The 17,796-nt window shown below is 37.6% G+C and overlaps 1 protein-coding gene across 1 annotated transcript in view; it reads right to left on the bottom strand.

Moving 5' to 3' along the window:
* Positions 1–17,796, bottom strand: part of CCDC181 (coiled-coil domain containing 181) — a 39,157-nt gene that overhangs the window by 5,236 nt on the left and 16,125 nt on the right. The window contains exon 3 of the mRNA XM_023554270.2: positions 14,835–14,981. Within this exon, the coding sequence (XP_023410038.1) occupies positions 14,835–14,981 (147 nt within the window). The remainder of the gene's footprint in view (positions 1–14,834; positions 14,982–17,796) is intronic.

Below are 17,796 nucleotides of genomic sequence, written 5' to 3'. Positions count from 1 at the left end.
GGCAGAGAGGGGGCAGAGAGCGGGCAGAGAGCGGGCAGAGCGCGGGCAGAGGGGGGCAGAGCACGGGCAGAGCGCGGGCAGAGAGCGGGCAGAGAGGGGGCAGAGAGCGGGCAGAGAGGGGGCAGAGGGCGGGCAGAGGGCGGGCAGAGGGCGGGCAGAGGGCGGGCAGAGGGCGGACAGAGGGCGGGCAGAGAGGGGGCAGAGAGCGGGCAGAGAGCGGCAGGAGGCGAAGTCCGCCAGGGACAGCCAGCAGATAACGTACAACCTTACAGGCCACAGCAGGGACTCTGGATTTTATTCTGAGTTGAGATGCCATTGCATATTTTTATTCTACATTTCAGAAGGATTATTCTGGCTACTAAGTGGAAATATTGACTGGGCAATGGGGAGGTAATCTGAGAGAAGGGGAGACCAGTTATCCGGATTTTGCAACAGTTCAGGCAATAGATGCTGGTGGTTTCGATTAGGATAGTGACATTCTGGATATACTTGGAAGACAGAACCAAAAACTTTGCTCATAGATTGAAAGTGGGGTTTTGTGTCATGCTTTAAGGATGACATTTTAATTATTCCATGTTCTCTTTGTAGGGTTTTATAAAATCAACCATATAAAATCAAAGTTGCACACTGCAGAAATAAATTTTAAAAAAATGTAGCTGATTTTTCAAAGAATTAGTTATCTTAATATATAAAGAGTTCGTGTATATATAACCCAGTGCCGTCGAGTCATAGCGACCCTGTATATATACATATATATATACACACACATACACACACATATACAGTGGTGCAGTAGTTAAGAGCTATGTCTGCTAACTAAAAGGTCAGCAGTTCAAATTCACCAGCCCATCCTTGGAAAGCCTATGGGGCAGTTCAACTCTGTCATATGGGGTCACTATGAGTTGGAACTGACTTGACGGAAACGAGTTTTTTCAGGTAGCTAATATGACAGTTCTGACAACGTCACTCTAGTGAAAGACTTTATGGGGCAAAGTACAAAGTCGATCTCATATATACCTATTAAATTATGCTTAGATTAGGAGCATATTTGTACAGTCCTGCACAACAAGTCACTAATCTCTGGCCCCAACATCCTTATCTCCAAAAGGAGAGGGCTAAGAAGATTTAAAGCTCCCTCTAACTTTGAGATGCTTTGTTATATATATATATATATATATATATACACATATATATATATATACATACATATATATATGCACACAATATTCTAAACAGAAAAGTTGAAAAAAAATATTTCTATGAAAATTCAAATAGCTCACAGATGTCCAGTCTCACTCATACAATAATCAGCATTTACTCATTTTTGATGTATCTATCATTTTGATATATCCAATAATACACTGAATACTTTTTTTTTTTTAATGTTGCATGCTAGGGATATATTGTGTTTAAAAGTTTTAATTAAGAATTATTGGACTGATAACTTCAGATTAACAAAAACTGGGAAAAGGAGCACATAAATCCCAAAGCCCTCATCTTCTTCAAAGGAGAATATCATTTTTCTTTTAATAAAGGTTTAAGAATATATTCTAAAAATTTAAGATAAATTAAAAATCTATCATCAAAATCACTGCATAAGAAAACAGTAAATAATTCTCCATAGTGGGGTGAACCAAAATAGAAAGAAATTATAAGTAGACATTAAAAACAAAATGCATTATAAAGATCAAATATAAATTATAAAAGTAATTATTAATGGATTAAATTCTCTGATTAAGAATAAAAGACTTTGATTTGAGTGATTTCAGCATCCACCCATGATGGAATAACAGGTATCAGACATACCCTCCTGCCCTGAGTAACTAAAGCTGGACAAAATATAGGTGGCAGCTATTTTCAGACATTGCACAACAGGCACTCTTATGCACTGCTGGTGGGAATGCAAAATGATACCACCATTTTAGAAAATGATGTGGCCCCTAAAAGGAGACTAAAGGGGCAGGGACTAGGAGAAAGGAGGGAACAGGAAAGCTGGTAATAGGGAACCCAAGGTTGAAAAAGGAGAGTGCTGACATGCCGTGGGGTTAACCAATGTCATAAAACAATCTGTGTACTGACTATTTAATGAGAAACTAGTCTGTTCTGTAAACCTTCATCTAAAGTACAATAAAAAATTAAAAAAAAAAAAACTGCAAGAAACCAAAAGAGATCTACATAAATAAAAAAACATACCATGCTAATGGATAGGTAGACTCAACATTGTGAAAATGCCAATTCTACCCAAAGTGATTTACAAATAAAATGCAATCCCGATCCAAATACCAACAACATTCTTTAAAGAGATAGAAAAAATTATCATTAACTTTATATGGAAAGGGAAGAAGCCCCAGATAAGTAAAGCACTACTGAAGAAGAATAAAGTAGGAGGACTCACACTGCCTGACCTCAGAACATACCATACAGCTACAGTAATCAAAACAGCCTGATACAGGCACACTGACAGACACATTGACCAATGGAACAGAATTGAGAACCCAGATGTAAATCCATCCACTCATGGTCACCTGATCTTTGATAAGGGTCTGAAGTCCATCAAATGGAGAAAAGACAGTCTTTTTAACAAACGGTGCTGGCAAAACTGGATGTCCATCTGCAGAAAAATCAAACAGGATCCATTCTTCACCCCATATACAAACACTAACTCAAAATGGATCAAAGACCTAAATGTAAAACCTAAAAATATAAAGTTCATGAAAGAAAACACAGGGACAACATAGGGGTCCCAATTTGTGGCATAAATAGAATATCAAGCATAAATAAAAACAGACAAACTCCAGAAGATAAACTAGGTAGCTGGGACCTCCTAAAGATTAAATATTTATGCTCATCAAAATTCTTTTCCAAGTTGAGTAAAAAGAGGACCTACAGATTGGCAAAAAAATCTTTGGCAAAGACATATCTGATAAAGCCTGACTTTCTAAATTACTCAGAAAACCTTAACAACTCAACAATAAAAAGACAAGCAACCCAAACAAAAAATGTGTAAAGGCATAAACAGATACTTCATCAAATTGTACATCACGCAGCCAACAAATAAACGACATGTTCAACAACATGGTGCTTCCTTAAAAAGCTAGAAGTAGAAATACCATACGGTCCAGCAATCCCACTCCTAGGAATACGTCCTAGACCTAATGATGTAGATGGAGTAAAGCTTTTGGGACCTCCATCTGCTGATGTGGCGTGACTCAAAATGACAAGAAACAGCTGCAAACATCCATTAATAACTAGAAACTGGAATGTACGAAGTATGAATCTAGGAAGATTGGAAATCGTCAAAAAATGAAATGGAACACATAAACATCAATATCCTAGGCATTAGTGAGCTGAAATGGACTGGTATTGGCCATTTTGAATCAGACAATCATACAGTCAACTATTCTGGGAATGACAACTTGAAGAGGAATGGTGCTGCATTAATCACCAAAAAGAATGTTTCAAGATCTATCCTGAAGTACAACGCTGTCAGTGATAGGATAACATCCATACGCCTACAAGGAAGACCAGTTAATATGACTATTATTCAAATTTATGCACCACCGCTAGTGCCAAAGGTGAAGAAATAGAAGATTTTTTATCAGATTCTGCAGTCTGAAATTGGTCTAACATGAAATCAAGATGCATTGATAATTACTGCTGACTGGAATGCGAAAGTTGGAAACGAAGAAGAATCTGTAGTTGAAAAATATGGCCTTGATAATAGAAACACCATGGGATATCGCATGATAGAATTTTGCAAGACCAATGACTTCTTCATTGCAAATACTTTTTTTCACCAACATAAATGACAACTATACACATGGACCTCACCAGATGGAACACACAGGAATCAAACTGACTACATCTGTGGAAAGAGATGATGGAAAAGCTCAATATCATCTGTCAGTACAAGGCCAGGGGCCGACTGTGGAACAGACCATCAATTGCTCATATGGGAGTTCAAGCTGAAACTGAAGGAAATCAGAGCAAGTCCACAAGAGTGAAAACATGAACTTGAGTATACCCCACCTGAATTTAGAGACCATCTCAAGAACAGATTTGACGCACTGAACACTAGTGACTGAAGACCAGACAAGTTGTGGAATGACATCAAGGACATCATCCCTGAAGAAAGCAAGAGGTCACTGAAAAGACAGGAAAGAAAGAAAGGACTAAGATGGATGTCAGAGGAGACTCTGAAACTTGCTCTTGAACCTCAGGCAGCTAAAGCAAAAAGAAAAATTGATGAAGTAAAAGAACTGAACAGAAGATTTCAAAGGGCGTCTTGAGAAGACAAAGTATTATAATAACATGTGCGAAGAGCTGGAGATGGAAAACCAAAAGGGAACAACCCACTCAGCGTTTCTCAAGCTGAAAAAACTGAAGAAAAAATTCAAGCCTCAAGTTGCAATAGTGAAGGATTGTATGGGGGAAATACTAAACAATGCAAGAAGCATCCAAAGAACATGGAAGGAATACAGAGTCATTATATCAAAAAGAATTCGTCAATGTTCAACCATTTCAAGAAGTGGCACGTGATCAGGAACCGATGGTACTGAAGGAAGAAGTCCAAGCTGCTCTGAAGGCATCGGCAAAAAAAAAGGCTCCAGGAATTGATGGAATATCAATTGAGATGTTCCAACAAACAAATGCAGCACTTGAGGTGCTCACTCGTCTATGCCAAGAAATATGGAAGACAGCTTCCTGGCCAACTGATTGGAAGAGATCCATATTTATGCCTATTCCCAGGAAAGGTGATCCAATCAAATGTGGAAACTATAGAACAATATCATTAATATCACACGCAAGCAAAATTTTGCTGAAGATGATTCAAAAGTGGCTGTAACAGTGCATCAACAGGGAACTGCCAGAAATTCAGGCTGGTTTCAAAAGAGGACATGGAACCAGGGATATCACTGCTGATGTCAGATGGGTCTTGACTGAAAGCAAAGAATACAAGAAGGATGTTTACCTGTGTTTTACTGACTATGCAAAGGCATTCGACTGTGTGGATCCTAACAAATTATGGATAACATTGAGAAGACTGGGAATTCCAGAACACTTAATTGTGCTCATGAGGAACCTTTACATAGATCAAGAGGCAGTTGTTTGGACAGAACAAGAGGATACTGATTGGTTTAAAGTCAGGAAAGGTGTGCATCAGGGTTGTATTCTTTCACCATATCTGTTCAATCTGTATGCTGAGCAAATAATACGAGAAGCTGGACTATATGAAGAAGAACGGGGCATCAGGACTGGAGGAAGGCTCATTAACAACCTGCGTTATGCAGATGACACAACCTTGCTTGCTGAAAGTGAAGAGGACTTGAAGCACTTACTAGTGAAGATCAAAGACCACAGCCTTCGGTATGGATTGTACCACAACATAAAGAAAACAAAAAATCCTCACAACTGGACCAATGAGCAATATCATGATAAATGGTGAAAAGACTGAAGTTGTCAAGGATTTCATTTTACTTGGATCCACAATCAACAGCCATGGAAGCAGCAGTCAAGAAATCAAAAGACGCATTGCGTTGGGTAAATCTGCTGCAAAGGACCTCTTTAAAGTGTTGAAAAGCAAAGATGTCACCCTGAAGACTAAAGGTGTACCTGACCCAAGCCATGGTATTTTCAATTGCATCATATGCACAGCGAAAGCTGGACAATGAATAAGGAAGACCAAAGAAAAACTGACGCCTTTGAATTGTGCTGTTGGCAAAGAATATTGAATATACCACGGACTGCTAAAAGAACAAACAAATATGTCTTAGAATAAGTACAGCCAGAATGCTCCTTAGAGGCAAGGATGGCGAGACTGCGTCTTCCATACTTTGGACACATTGTCAGGAGCAATCATCATGGTGGCAGAGTACTGGGTCAGTGGAAAACAGGAAGACTGTCAATGAGGTGGATTGACACAGTGGCTGCAACAATGAGCTCAAGCATAACAACGATTGTAAGGTTGGCTCAGGACAGGGCAGTGTTTCGTTCTGTTGTGCCTAGGGTTGCTATGAGTTGGAACGGACTCGACAGTACCTAACAACAACAACAAATAAGAACCATCACACAAATAGACATATGGACATACATGTTCACTGCAGCATTATTCACAATAGCCAAAAGATAGAAACAACCTAAGTACCCACCAACAGATAAATGGGTAAATAAATTATGGTACATACACACAATGGAATAATACACAATGATAAAGAACTTGTTGATTTCTCGAACCATCTCACACATGGATGAATCCAGAGGGCATTATGCTGAGTGAAGTAAGTCAATCATAAAAGGACAAATATTATGAGACCACTATTATAAAAACTCAAGAAAGTATTTACGCACAGAAAGAAACAATCTTTGATGGTTACAAGGGATGGGAGGGGTGGGAAGGGGAAATTGCTAACTAGATAGTAGATGAGTGCTAACTACGGTGAAGGGAAAGACGATACACAATATAGCGGAAGTCTGCGCAACTTAACCAAGGCAGAGGAAGACATTTCAAGGAACAGAAGGAAAAAAAAAAAAAGAGGCAACACTATAGCATATACAACCCTACAACAACAGTAAAAACAAATAATAACTTACAGGCAGATACATACACTGAATAGAAGAAGGGCATACAGAAGTATACCTGTGTACATATATAGGTTAGGCTGTGGATATTTTTACATACATATTTGTATGTATAGCACGTATATTCACATATAAAAAAGAACACAAAGGGGTATAGTCTTATAAGCTTCCTAGATACATCCAAACACCTTGAGGGGCCAAGCTGCTGGGCTGAGGGCTGGTGACCATGGTCTCAGGGGGCATTTAGGTCAATTGACATAACCTAATTCATAAAGAAAATGTTCTACATCCTACTTTGGTGAGTAGTGTCTGCGGTTTTAAGAGCTTGAGAGCGGCCATCTGAGATAATCTATGGGTCCCATCCCATCTGGAACAAAGGAGAATGAAGAAAACCAAAGACACAAGGAAAATATTAGTCCAAAGGACTAATGGACCACATGAACCACAGCCTCCACCAGCCTGAGTGGAAGAACTAGATGGTGCCTGGCTCTGACAGGGATCACAACAGAGGGCCCCAGACTGGGTGAGGAAAAAATACAGAACAAAATTCAAATTCACAAAAAAGAACAGGCTTACTGGTCTGACAGAGACCTGAGCGATTCTCTACATTATGGGCCCCAGACACCCTTCTAACTCCGAACTGAAGCCGCTCCTGAAGTCCACCTTTCAGCCAAAGATTAGACAGGCCTATAAAACAAATAATAACACACGTGAGGAACGTGCTTCTTAGTTCAATCAAGTATACAAGACCACAAGGGCAACACTTGCCCAAAAGCAGATGAGAAGGCATGAAAGGACAGGAAAACTGGATGAATAGACATGGGGAACCTGGGGTTGAAAGGGAGAGACTGCTGACACGCTGCGGAAATTGCAACCAATGTTACGAAGTGATCTGTGTATAAATTTTTGAATGAGAAACTAATTTGCCCTGTAAACTTTCACCTAAAGCACAATTAAAAAAAAAATATTGTGAGCTGCAAAGAAATTAATGCTTAGAGGAGAAAACTATGGCTTTGAATGCTTATTCAAGAAAGAGACAAAGATTTAAAATCAAGGATCTGAATTTCTAAAGAGAATAAAAAATGGGCATATTAATCACAAAGTATTTAGAAGAAAGAAAATAATAAAGATAAAATTGGGAAAAGATTTAAAAATGGACATAATAAAGTAAACAAAGCCAAAAATTGTTTATTTGGGGAAAAAAAAAGCAAAGTTGATCAAGAAAAAGTATAAATTAACAAATATTACAAATGATGGAGATGTCACTATAGACGCTATAAATATTACATAGAAAAATAAAACACTATGCCAATAAATGTGGCAATTTAGATGAAACAGATTAATTCTTTAAAAAAGACAATTTACCAAAGCTCACACAAGATAAAATAGGAAACTGGAATGCCCTACGTCTTTTAAAGAAACTTCATTTATAACTATAAACCTTTCCACAAAGGAAACTCCAGGCCCAGGTGGCTTTACTGATGAATTCCATTAAACATTTAAAGAAAATTTAATACCACTCTAACTTTTTTTTAAAAAGTTTTATTGTGATAAAATATATATAACAAAAGTTTGCCATTTGAACAGTTTTTAAGGATAGAATTCAGTGACATTAATTATAGTCACTGTCTTAGTTATCTAGTACTGCAAAGAGAAATGTATTTCCTAACAGTAAAGTAGGCTACAAGTTCAAACTCAGGGTGTCAGTGCCAGGGGAAGCCTTTCTCTTTCTGTCAGCCCTGGAGGTCCTTCTCATCAATCTTTCCCTGGACTAGGAGCTTCTCCGTGCAGGACCTCCAGGTCCAAAGGACACACTCTGCTCCCAGCCCTGCTTTCTTGGTAGGATGAGGTCCCACTGTTTCTCTGCTTGTTTCTTTCTTATATATCCCAAAAGAGACTGCCTGAAGACAAAATCCAATCTTGCAGGTTGAGTCCTGCCTCATTAACACAACTGCCACCTATCCCACCTCGCTAACATCATAGAGGTAGGATTTACAATGCACAGGAAACTCACATCAGATGACAAAATGTGGACAATCACACAATACTGGGAATCACGGCCTAGCCAAATTGATATACATATGTTTGGGGGCACAGTTCAATCCACGACAGTCACCATGTTGTACAACCATCCCCATTATCCATTTCTAAGTTTTATATCACCCCAAACAGAAATTCAGTACCCTTTCAGCAAAAACTCCCGTTCTCTCTTCCCCTCTGCCTCTAGTAATCACCAATAAACTTCTTTGTCTATGCATTTGCCTATTTTAGGTATTTCATATAAGTGAGATTATACACTATTTGTCTTTTTGTGTGTGACTTATTTCATTCAGCACAACATTTTCAAGGCTCATCCACGTCCTAGCACTTATCAGAACTTCATTTTCTTTATAGCTGAACAATGATCAACCATACACATACACTACATTTTGTTTATCCATTAATCTGTGGATGGACACTAGGGTTATTTTCACCTTTTGGCTATTGTGGATAATGCTGCAATAAACATTAGTGTATACGTATCTGTTTTGAGTCTCTACTTACAAGTCTCTTGGATACATACCTAAGAAGCTGGAAAATCTACAGCTAATTCCAAATTTTATTTTAAATCTACAGTTATCAAGACAGTGAGGTACTGGCATAAGGATTAAAAAAAAAAAGATCCATGAAACATTATATTGAGCCCAGAAACAGACCTACACATATATGGTCATTTGAGTTTGGACAAAGGTCCCAAGGTAAGTTAATGGGAAAAGAAAAATCTTTTCGATATCAATGCTAGAACAACTGGATAAACATATGGAAAAAAATGAATCTCAACCCCTACCTCAAACAAAACAAAAATAAATTTGATCATGGGATCTAAATATGAAAGGTAAAACTTTAATACATCTTATAGAAGAAAATGAAGAATATCTTCAAACCCTGGAGTAAGCAAATATTTTCTTAGAAAGAACACCAAAAGCATTAACCATAAGAGGAATAAATGATAAACTGAATTTCAATGAAAATAAAAACTTCTGCTCAACAAAAGGTATCGTCAAGAAAATGAAAACTGGGGGAACATATGCACAATACATATATTTGACAATAAATTTATAGCTGGAATATATAAGTAGCTCCTGTATCTCTTCCAGTCGGTTGGTCAGGTAGCTGTCTTCCAAATTTCTTGGCATAGACAAGTGAGCACTTCCAATGCTACATCCATTTGTTGAAATATCCCAATTGGTATTCCATAAATTCCTGGAGGCTTGTTTTTCACCAATGCCTTCAGTGTAACTTGGACCTCTTCCTTCAGTACCGCTGGTTCCTGACCATACGCTACCTCCTGAAGTGGCTGAACATTGACCAATTCTTTTTGGAATAGTGACTTTGTGTATTCTTTCCATCTTCTTTCAATGCTTCCTGCATCATTTAATATTTTCCCCATAGAATCCCTCAATATTGCAACTCAAAGCTTGAGTTTTTTCCACAGTTCTTTCAGCTTGAGAAGTGCCAAGTGTGTTCTTCCCTTTTGGTTTTCTAACTCCAGGTCTTTGTACATGTCATTATAATACTTTACTTTGTCTTCTGGAGCCACCCTTTGAAATCATTTTTTCAGCTCTTTTATTCATCATTTCTTCCTTTTGCTTTAGCTACTTGATGCTCAAGGGCAAGTTGCCCATACCAAAAAGCAAAAAAAAAAAAACAAAAAACAACCCATTGCTGTGCAGTCGATTCCACTCATAATGACCCTATAGGACAGAGTGGAACTGACCCGTGTGTAGTTTCCAAGGAGCACCTGGCAGATTCAAACTGCTGATCCTTTGGTTACCAGCCATAGTACTTAACTAGTATGCCAAAGTTGCCCATAGGGGGTGGAAATTGATTGGAAGAGGACAAAATGGAAATTTCTGGAGTGACAGAAATTTCCTAAATCTTGATTATGGTATTGTTTACCCATAGGTACACATTTGTCAAAAGTCACTGAGTTATACATATAAGATCTTCACATGACACTGCATATAAATGTTACCTCAAAAAAATTTTAAAAACTAAACAATAAAACACTGATTTAATTAAAATCCTTTCAAATGCCACTTAAAAGAAAAATATATATAATTAAGTTTATATAGAAGCAATCCCAAAAAAAGAATGAGCAAAGATCTAGCAGCAGCTTGTAAAAATGAAAAAGTAAGTAAAGCAAGGAATAGGCATACTGTTTATGCAGCTTTGCAATATTGAAAACTCTCAAGCCCTGTTCTGGAATAATTTGGCCCCAGAACACAAGTGCTGTGACCCAAGCTGTTTGGCCTGAGCCACAGCACAGTACAGTGGAACTACCGGAACTTATTCCAGCTATGCACCCTCTCTAGGCGTCTCTCTCACTCTCATTGTCTTGCTGTGAAGATTATGTTTAATTGCAGCCTGTTCCTCAATTTTTGTGTTTGCCCTTTCATCAGCTCAGGAGAGTTCCATTTTGTCAGGGCATTCCAATGCCAGGAAATCAGGAAGGCCCATACCTCGTACTGTGCAAATTAATTTACTCGAGATATATAACCAAACCAAACCCGTTGCCATCGAGTCGATTCTAGGCAAGGGCAAATGACAGCAAGCATCAGGAATGCTTTCATCCTACCTAAATCCACTCGATGAGCCACTCATGACAGCTCTGATACTAGTAAGAAAGAAGTAAAGAGAGTGAGCCTTTCAACCTTACTTTTCTCCATATTACATACAGTAAAGACATCTATTATGGACATGAACTTTGTGAAGGCTGCCAAGTAAGGTAGAAGAGGGAAAAGGGTTTAAGTTGAGTTGTTTTACTCCCATAAAGAGGAACTGTCCAATATTTTTTTAGTAGAATAAAAGAAACAGGAGAAAAGAGAAGTAGCATAAAAATAACAAAGATCTCAAAATTTCTCACTCCCAAAAATGAAATAAGTAAAAATACCACTTTTTAGAAGCTGTCCTATCTTTTACGGGCAAAATTCAAATTCAAATATGGTAGCCAGACTTGCTCAACAGGTTATATATGCTGGTTCAAAATCTACTGGGAGAAGGCAGAAAACGCTGAACACTGGGAATTTCTTGTGTGTGTGTGTGTCTCTGTGTGTGTGTGTTTGCACGTGCGTACGTGTGTACACAAGTCATTAGTTTCACATGCAGTCTCTTTTGAAAATACTGACCTTAAATAAATGACCCAATTTTTCCCTTTCCTATTTTGATCTGAAATGTCTGTATTTTTATGTGCCAATAATTTACACACCTCTGCAAATAACATTTACATACACATACAGGTGTACAGACCTATATACGGATACATGTATATGTATGTATATGTGTATGCACGCACACACACACACACACATACACTGCACACACAGCATTTATCAATATCACTGAACAAGAGATGGAAAGTTCATAACAAATATGCATGGCATTTTTAGCTATTTCTCTTGAAATGGCAATAAAAATTCCATCCCTTAAAAGCTTTTTTTTCTTCCAATGTACAACAGGTCATCCACAATCTATATATTCTGAAGGCATTTTCTGGGAACTCTGACTCACATTATAAACTATGTCCCACAGAAATAATCAACAAAATACACTTATTATCCCAACGTAATAAACCCAATTACTTAACTGTCAAATTATATTATAGCTCAGCTTCAGCATAGGGACAAAATTCATAAAAGTACTTTAGAATACTATTAGTTTATGACACAATTTAACAATATTAACAAGTATAGCAATAATTTAAAAAATCCTAACTAGCTTTTATTTGAAATGTCATTAAATACATGGATGAATTGAGAGGAACTCTTACATTTTTATATTATTTAGGCCACCCATTCAGGAATATTATACCGCTTTCTTTACTGTATTGCAAAGCTGTACTGTATTGTATTCTCCATATAGGCCTTATGCATTCTTCTTTAGCCCCAAGTATCTTATACAGTCATATTTTATTGTGAATGAGATCCCTCTTTTATATTTTTCTATGAGGTGATTGCTGGAATATTACTATAATTTCTTATACACTTAGAATGTAAATGGCCACTCTGCTAATACTTTTACCTTGTTTCTTTTTCTCTTCTTGATGAATTGGATAGCATTCCCAGAATAAAGTTATTTAAGATAGATGGGAGTCTTGCCATTTTCTGACTTTAATGGGAATTCCTATAGTGTTTCCTGAGATAGTCTTTATACTACGATTCATATTTAATTGGGAATTTAATAAATTATGTTAAATGTTAATAAATACCTTTTATATATCTTTCAATATAATCATGTATTTTTCTCTTTTTATCTACCTATTTATGTGATTAATTATATTAATAGATTTGTTTATTGAGCCATAATTTCTTTCATAAAATAAACTCTTTGATTACAGTATATTATTCTTTAATTATATAATTGCAGTCAAATTTCTCAGTATTTTCCCTTTTAATTTATAATTTTTGTGTCTTACCTGCAAAAGTACTGCCCGTTCCAAAATTATAAATAAGCTAAAAACTTCTACAAATGGCAAAATAAACAATGTAAAAAATATATAATTTATTGTCAGACTAGGAAAACATATTTCCAAGTGATATAATAAAAAAGGATTAAAATTTCTGATATACAATTCAATAACAAAAATTAAAAAAAAAAAAAAAGACTAGACTATAAACCAAAAATTCACAGAAGGATATGTACTTGTGCTCAGCGTTAGCCAGGGCTGGTGACCATTCACTTTCACACACTGCTGGAGGAAGTATAAATTGGTAAAATCTTTTGGGACAGCAATTTGCCTTATTTAACCAAAAACTTTACTCTGCACACTCATAAATCATCAATCCCACTCTTAAACTCTCCTATAGAACATTGATATTCTCCTGTAGAATGAAGATGCTCACTAAACCATTGTTTTTAACAGCACAATATTGGAACCAATCTAAATATTCACAAACGGTAATTTAATAAATTAAATTACCTCTAAAAAATGAGATTACCATGCAGCCATTTGAGAGAAAAGCAAAGATCTGAATGTAATGACCTACAACGATGTTGGTGATGGAATAAATGGAAAAAAGCAAGCAGAATAATAAATTTTTGGCATCCTCTCATTCTTGTCACAAAAAAATGTATATAATCACATAAATATTTTAAATAAGATCTGGAAAGATTTGCACCTCACTGTTAAAAGTGATGGAGCCCTGGTGGCACAGTGGTTAAGAGCTTGGCTGCTAACAAAAGGTCGGCTGTTCGAATCTACCAGCCACTGCTTAGAAACCCTATGGGGTGTTCTACTCTGTCCTATAGGGCCAGAATTGACTTGACAGCAATGGGTTTCGTTTGTTAAAAGTAATCGTCGCTGGGAGATGAGACTGAAAGGACTGGGAATTGGCTTTTCAATGTTTACTCATATACTCGTTATGGATTAAATTGTGTCCCCCCAAAATATGTGTTGCCCATGGTTATAATCCCATTTGAGAATGGGGTTGTCTTTTTTATGCTGATAAGGCAGGATTAGTGTAGGGTATATTTTGAGTCAATCTCTTTTAAAGAGATTAAACAAGCAAGCTAGTAAGGAGAGATGGGGAGAAGAGATGCCAAGCCACATGAAGATCACCCAGGAGGAGAGACTTAAAAGAGACAGACAAGGATCTTCTGCCAGAGTGGACAGAGAGAGAAAGCGTTCCACTAGAATTGGCACCCTGAATTTGGACTTCTAGCACCCTAAACTGTGAGAAAATAAATTTATGTTTGTTAAAGCCACCCACTTGTGGTATTTCTGTTATGGCAGCACTATATAACTGAGATAATACTTTTTTTAAGTAGTAAGGTTATGGATGATTTTTTACTTTCTCTTGGATTTTCTATATGTTTCAAATTTGGTTTTGAATTTTTTTAATTAAATAATTTATTTTCTTTAATTTGCTAGCTTTATGTACGGATTCTGTATCTCTACTCTTAAGTGAGACCAGTTTGGCTATCTTTGTCCTATTCGCGTATCAAAGTTATACCAGCTTGAAAAAATGAATTGGTAGCTTTCCATTTTTTTCTATCTTATGAAAATTTAAATAAAACAGAAATCATTTGATATTTTGAAGACTTTCTAGAACTTAATTGTAAAGTCATCTGCATGTTGTATCCTCTGCAAGGGTAGTTCTTGATAATTTTTGCTCTTCTTCCACAAGCTCTTGGTCTGATAATCAGACTACCTTCCATAAATAAACGCAGCTTTCATCTCTGTATGAAACTATTTTTCATAGTGAGGTTCTACTTACTCTACTGTTCACGTCTTCCATTTCCTTTGCTCGCTGAATTCTCCTCATTTCTAGAACCTGCTCTCGTTTCTTTTGTAACCATGCTTTAAACACTATGTCATTCTCTCTTTTCTTTTCTTTCTCTTCTTCTATTCTCCGTTGTTCTTCCTAGCGGGAAAAAAAAGACACTAATGAAACATTCATAATGTTGTGTATGAGTTATCAAAGTAGAGAGAGATATTTTGAGCTGTGAAATCTGGATTCCCTTCCCCTAAAATTTTCTATCTGAAAATTGGGCCTCTAATTCACTTAGGAAAAAAAAAAAATGAAGATTTTCTGGATAAATTAAACTGTAGAGAAAAAACCTGCAATTAGATACACGTATTACACACACATAATAGATGTTGTTTAGGAATACCTTGATCTTTTCTTTACTTCCTGGTTTACTTTTGTTATTCAACTCCTCAAATTTCAGTTATGCAAAAGAAAGAAAAATCACACTCTAGAAGCACTGTATAGTGTCAGTTGAAGCACTATCACTGTCTTTAAATATTTTTATATTAGTGTTATATTTATTAAGTGTGATAATGGCACTGTGGCTGTGAAAGAAAATTCTATAATTTAGAGATGCATACTAACCTATATAATTGAGACATGATATTCTGTCTGGAGCCCTGGTGGTGCAGTGGTTAAGAGAGGTTAAGAGCTTGGCTGCTAACCAAAAAGGTCAGCAGTTCAAATCCACCAGCCGCTCCCTGGAAACGCCACGTGGCACTTCCACTCTGTTCTATAGGGTCACTATGAGTTGGAATCAACTTGACAACAATGGGTTTATGCTTCTAGGACTTGCTTTAAAAATACCTCAGCCAAAAAGGAGGAAGAGATGAAGTAAATTTGCCAAAATCTTGATGACTGTTGAATTTGAGTGATGGGGATATAGGAGTTTTATGTGTTTATAATTTTTTATTAAAATGTGTAAAAATATTTTTCAAGTACGTGATGCTCATAAACTAACATTGTTGCTATCAGAAAAACATTTAGACACAAATATTAAGGAAATGAATTTTTTTAATCTGAATTAGTCAGCTAATGTTATACAAAATAAATACTTAAACACGAAGTATCAATTATGTAGAGGTATAAAATAGTTACTGGGAGCAAAGCAGCCTGCAGTAGTGGAAATAATGCTGTGTTAGAAGTCAGGAGATCCAAATAACAGCCCTACTGTGATCACACTACGTCAGTTTGGGCAAGCCACTTAACCTCTGCCTCAGTATTCACATCTGTAAAACAGAGTTGTATTAACAAATTCATAAGTCTTTCCCAAAACTAAAATTTTACCAGTTAAATGAACTAATTATACTAGTCCAGGTTTAATTTTCTTAAAATAATGGAATTCAAAGTGCTTTCCCTACATTTTGACAAAACAGCAAGCCCTTCAAACTCCTTTTGATTGAAAAAAAGATAGGGAAGAAAAAATTTTACCAAATTAAGGATATAAAATACATGTTTTAAAAGATCTATATACCATTTTTCTGAGCCCCAAAGGAGCTAACATATAAATGTGAATTTATTAAAGATTAAATTTTGTATTTATTTATACATTTCCTTTTTACAAAGAGGATCTTGGATACTTTGCATAAATACACATAATCATATGGTTATCTTTCCAGAAGGAATATCTGGGTATATACACAGAAAGTATCAGCCCTGCAGTTGCCAATAAGAACATTGAAATGATACATTCGGGATGGAGACAGAGAGTGCAGCATCCCAGCATCCCAGCCTGGCGAATATTTAGCTGGGCATAAGAAGAGAAAGCCCTGAGGCGGGGCCAAGATGGCGGAGAAGTCAGATGCTTCCAGTGGTCCCCCATACAACAAAGACCCAAAAAGCAAGTGAATCGATTATATACATGACAAGCTAGGAACCCTGGACATCAAAGGCAAAGTTAAGAAATCGGACTGAGTGACAGGGGAGGAAGAGACAGTGCAGAAGAAGCGAGGAGTTGCCGGACCTGACTTAGCAGGAAGCAGCACCCCTCAGCCCTGATCCCCTGGCACAGCTGCAGCAGTGCCGGTGGTAGCATTCAGGATGCTGTTACTTCAACAAAAGAAGGCGAGCAAAGTGGTGCAGCCCTGATCCCCTGGCACAATCACGGTGGGGCTGTTGGTGGCGTTCAGGTCGTGGGTGCTTCAGCAAAAGAAGGTGAGCAAAGATACCGCCCAGATCCCCCAGTGCGACCATGGTGGGGACGAGTCAGCACACAAGATCTGCACACGCCTCCAGAATCAGCGGAAAAACAACTCTCAGCACAAAATGAGTGATTTCATCTAATTTACTGTGCAGATCTAATAGCTCCTCCTTTTGAAAGAACTCTCTTCCATCTATCTGATCCCTCCTCCCTCAGCCCCCAAGCTGGCTTCAGTGACAGTCAATTTCCTTGGGCCTGAGATAGGTCCTGCTGTGCTTCCTGAGCCATTCTCCTGGCACCGGAGAAGGAACAAATTAACAAATGGGGGAAAAATAATCTGCTGGTTCCCCTAACCTGGGAACTTAGAGCAGAAGCGGCTCCTGTCCAGGCAGAAGCAGTCCACGTACTTTGAATGTCTTTCACCCCTGCATGGACCCAGGTGGCCCCATTTAAGCAGCTAGGATCTCGCTCTTACATTGCAAAGGTGAATAAGCCTGAGGTCTGACTTTCAGTGTTTCACCTGTGCAGTGTAAAGACAGCGGGGGAGTGGAGGTGATAACATTTGATATGGCTCTAGTTATGAAACAGGGTCCTCACCTACCCACACCAGGGGCCTGAGGACTGCTAGCTCCACCCATACCACCTTACCACCCACAACAGGGGTCCAAGGATAAGTGGTGCCTCCCAGTCCTTACAGTTAAAAGCACTGGGCGCCTATGGTAAGGCTGCAGACCCCATCCACCAGTGCATTCTAGAGAATAGGTACGTGCCTTTTTTCCACACAGGCAC

This window comes from Loxodonta africana, chromosome 3 (assembly GCF_030014295.1).
Source record: "Loxodonta africana isolate mLoxAfr1 chromosome 3, mLoxAfr1.hap2, whole genome shotgun sequence".
NCBI lineage: Eukaryota > Metazoa > Chordata > Mammalia > Proboscidea > Elephantidae > Loxodonta > Loxodonta africana.
The sequence above is the reverse complement of the archived record's forward strand: the minus strand, read 5'-3'. Positions and strand labels throughout refer to the sequence as shown.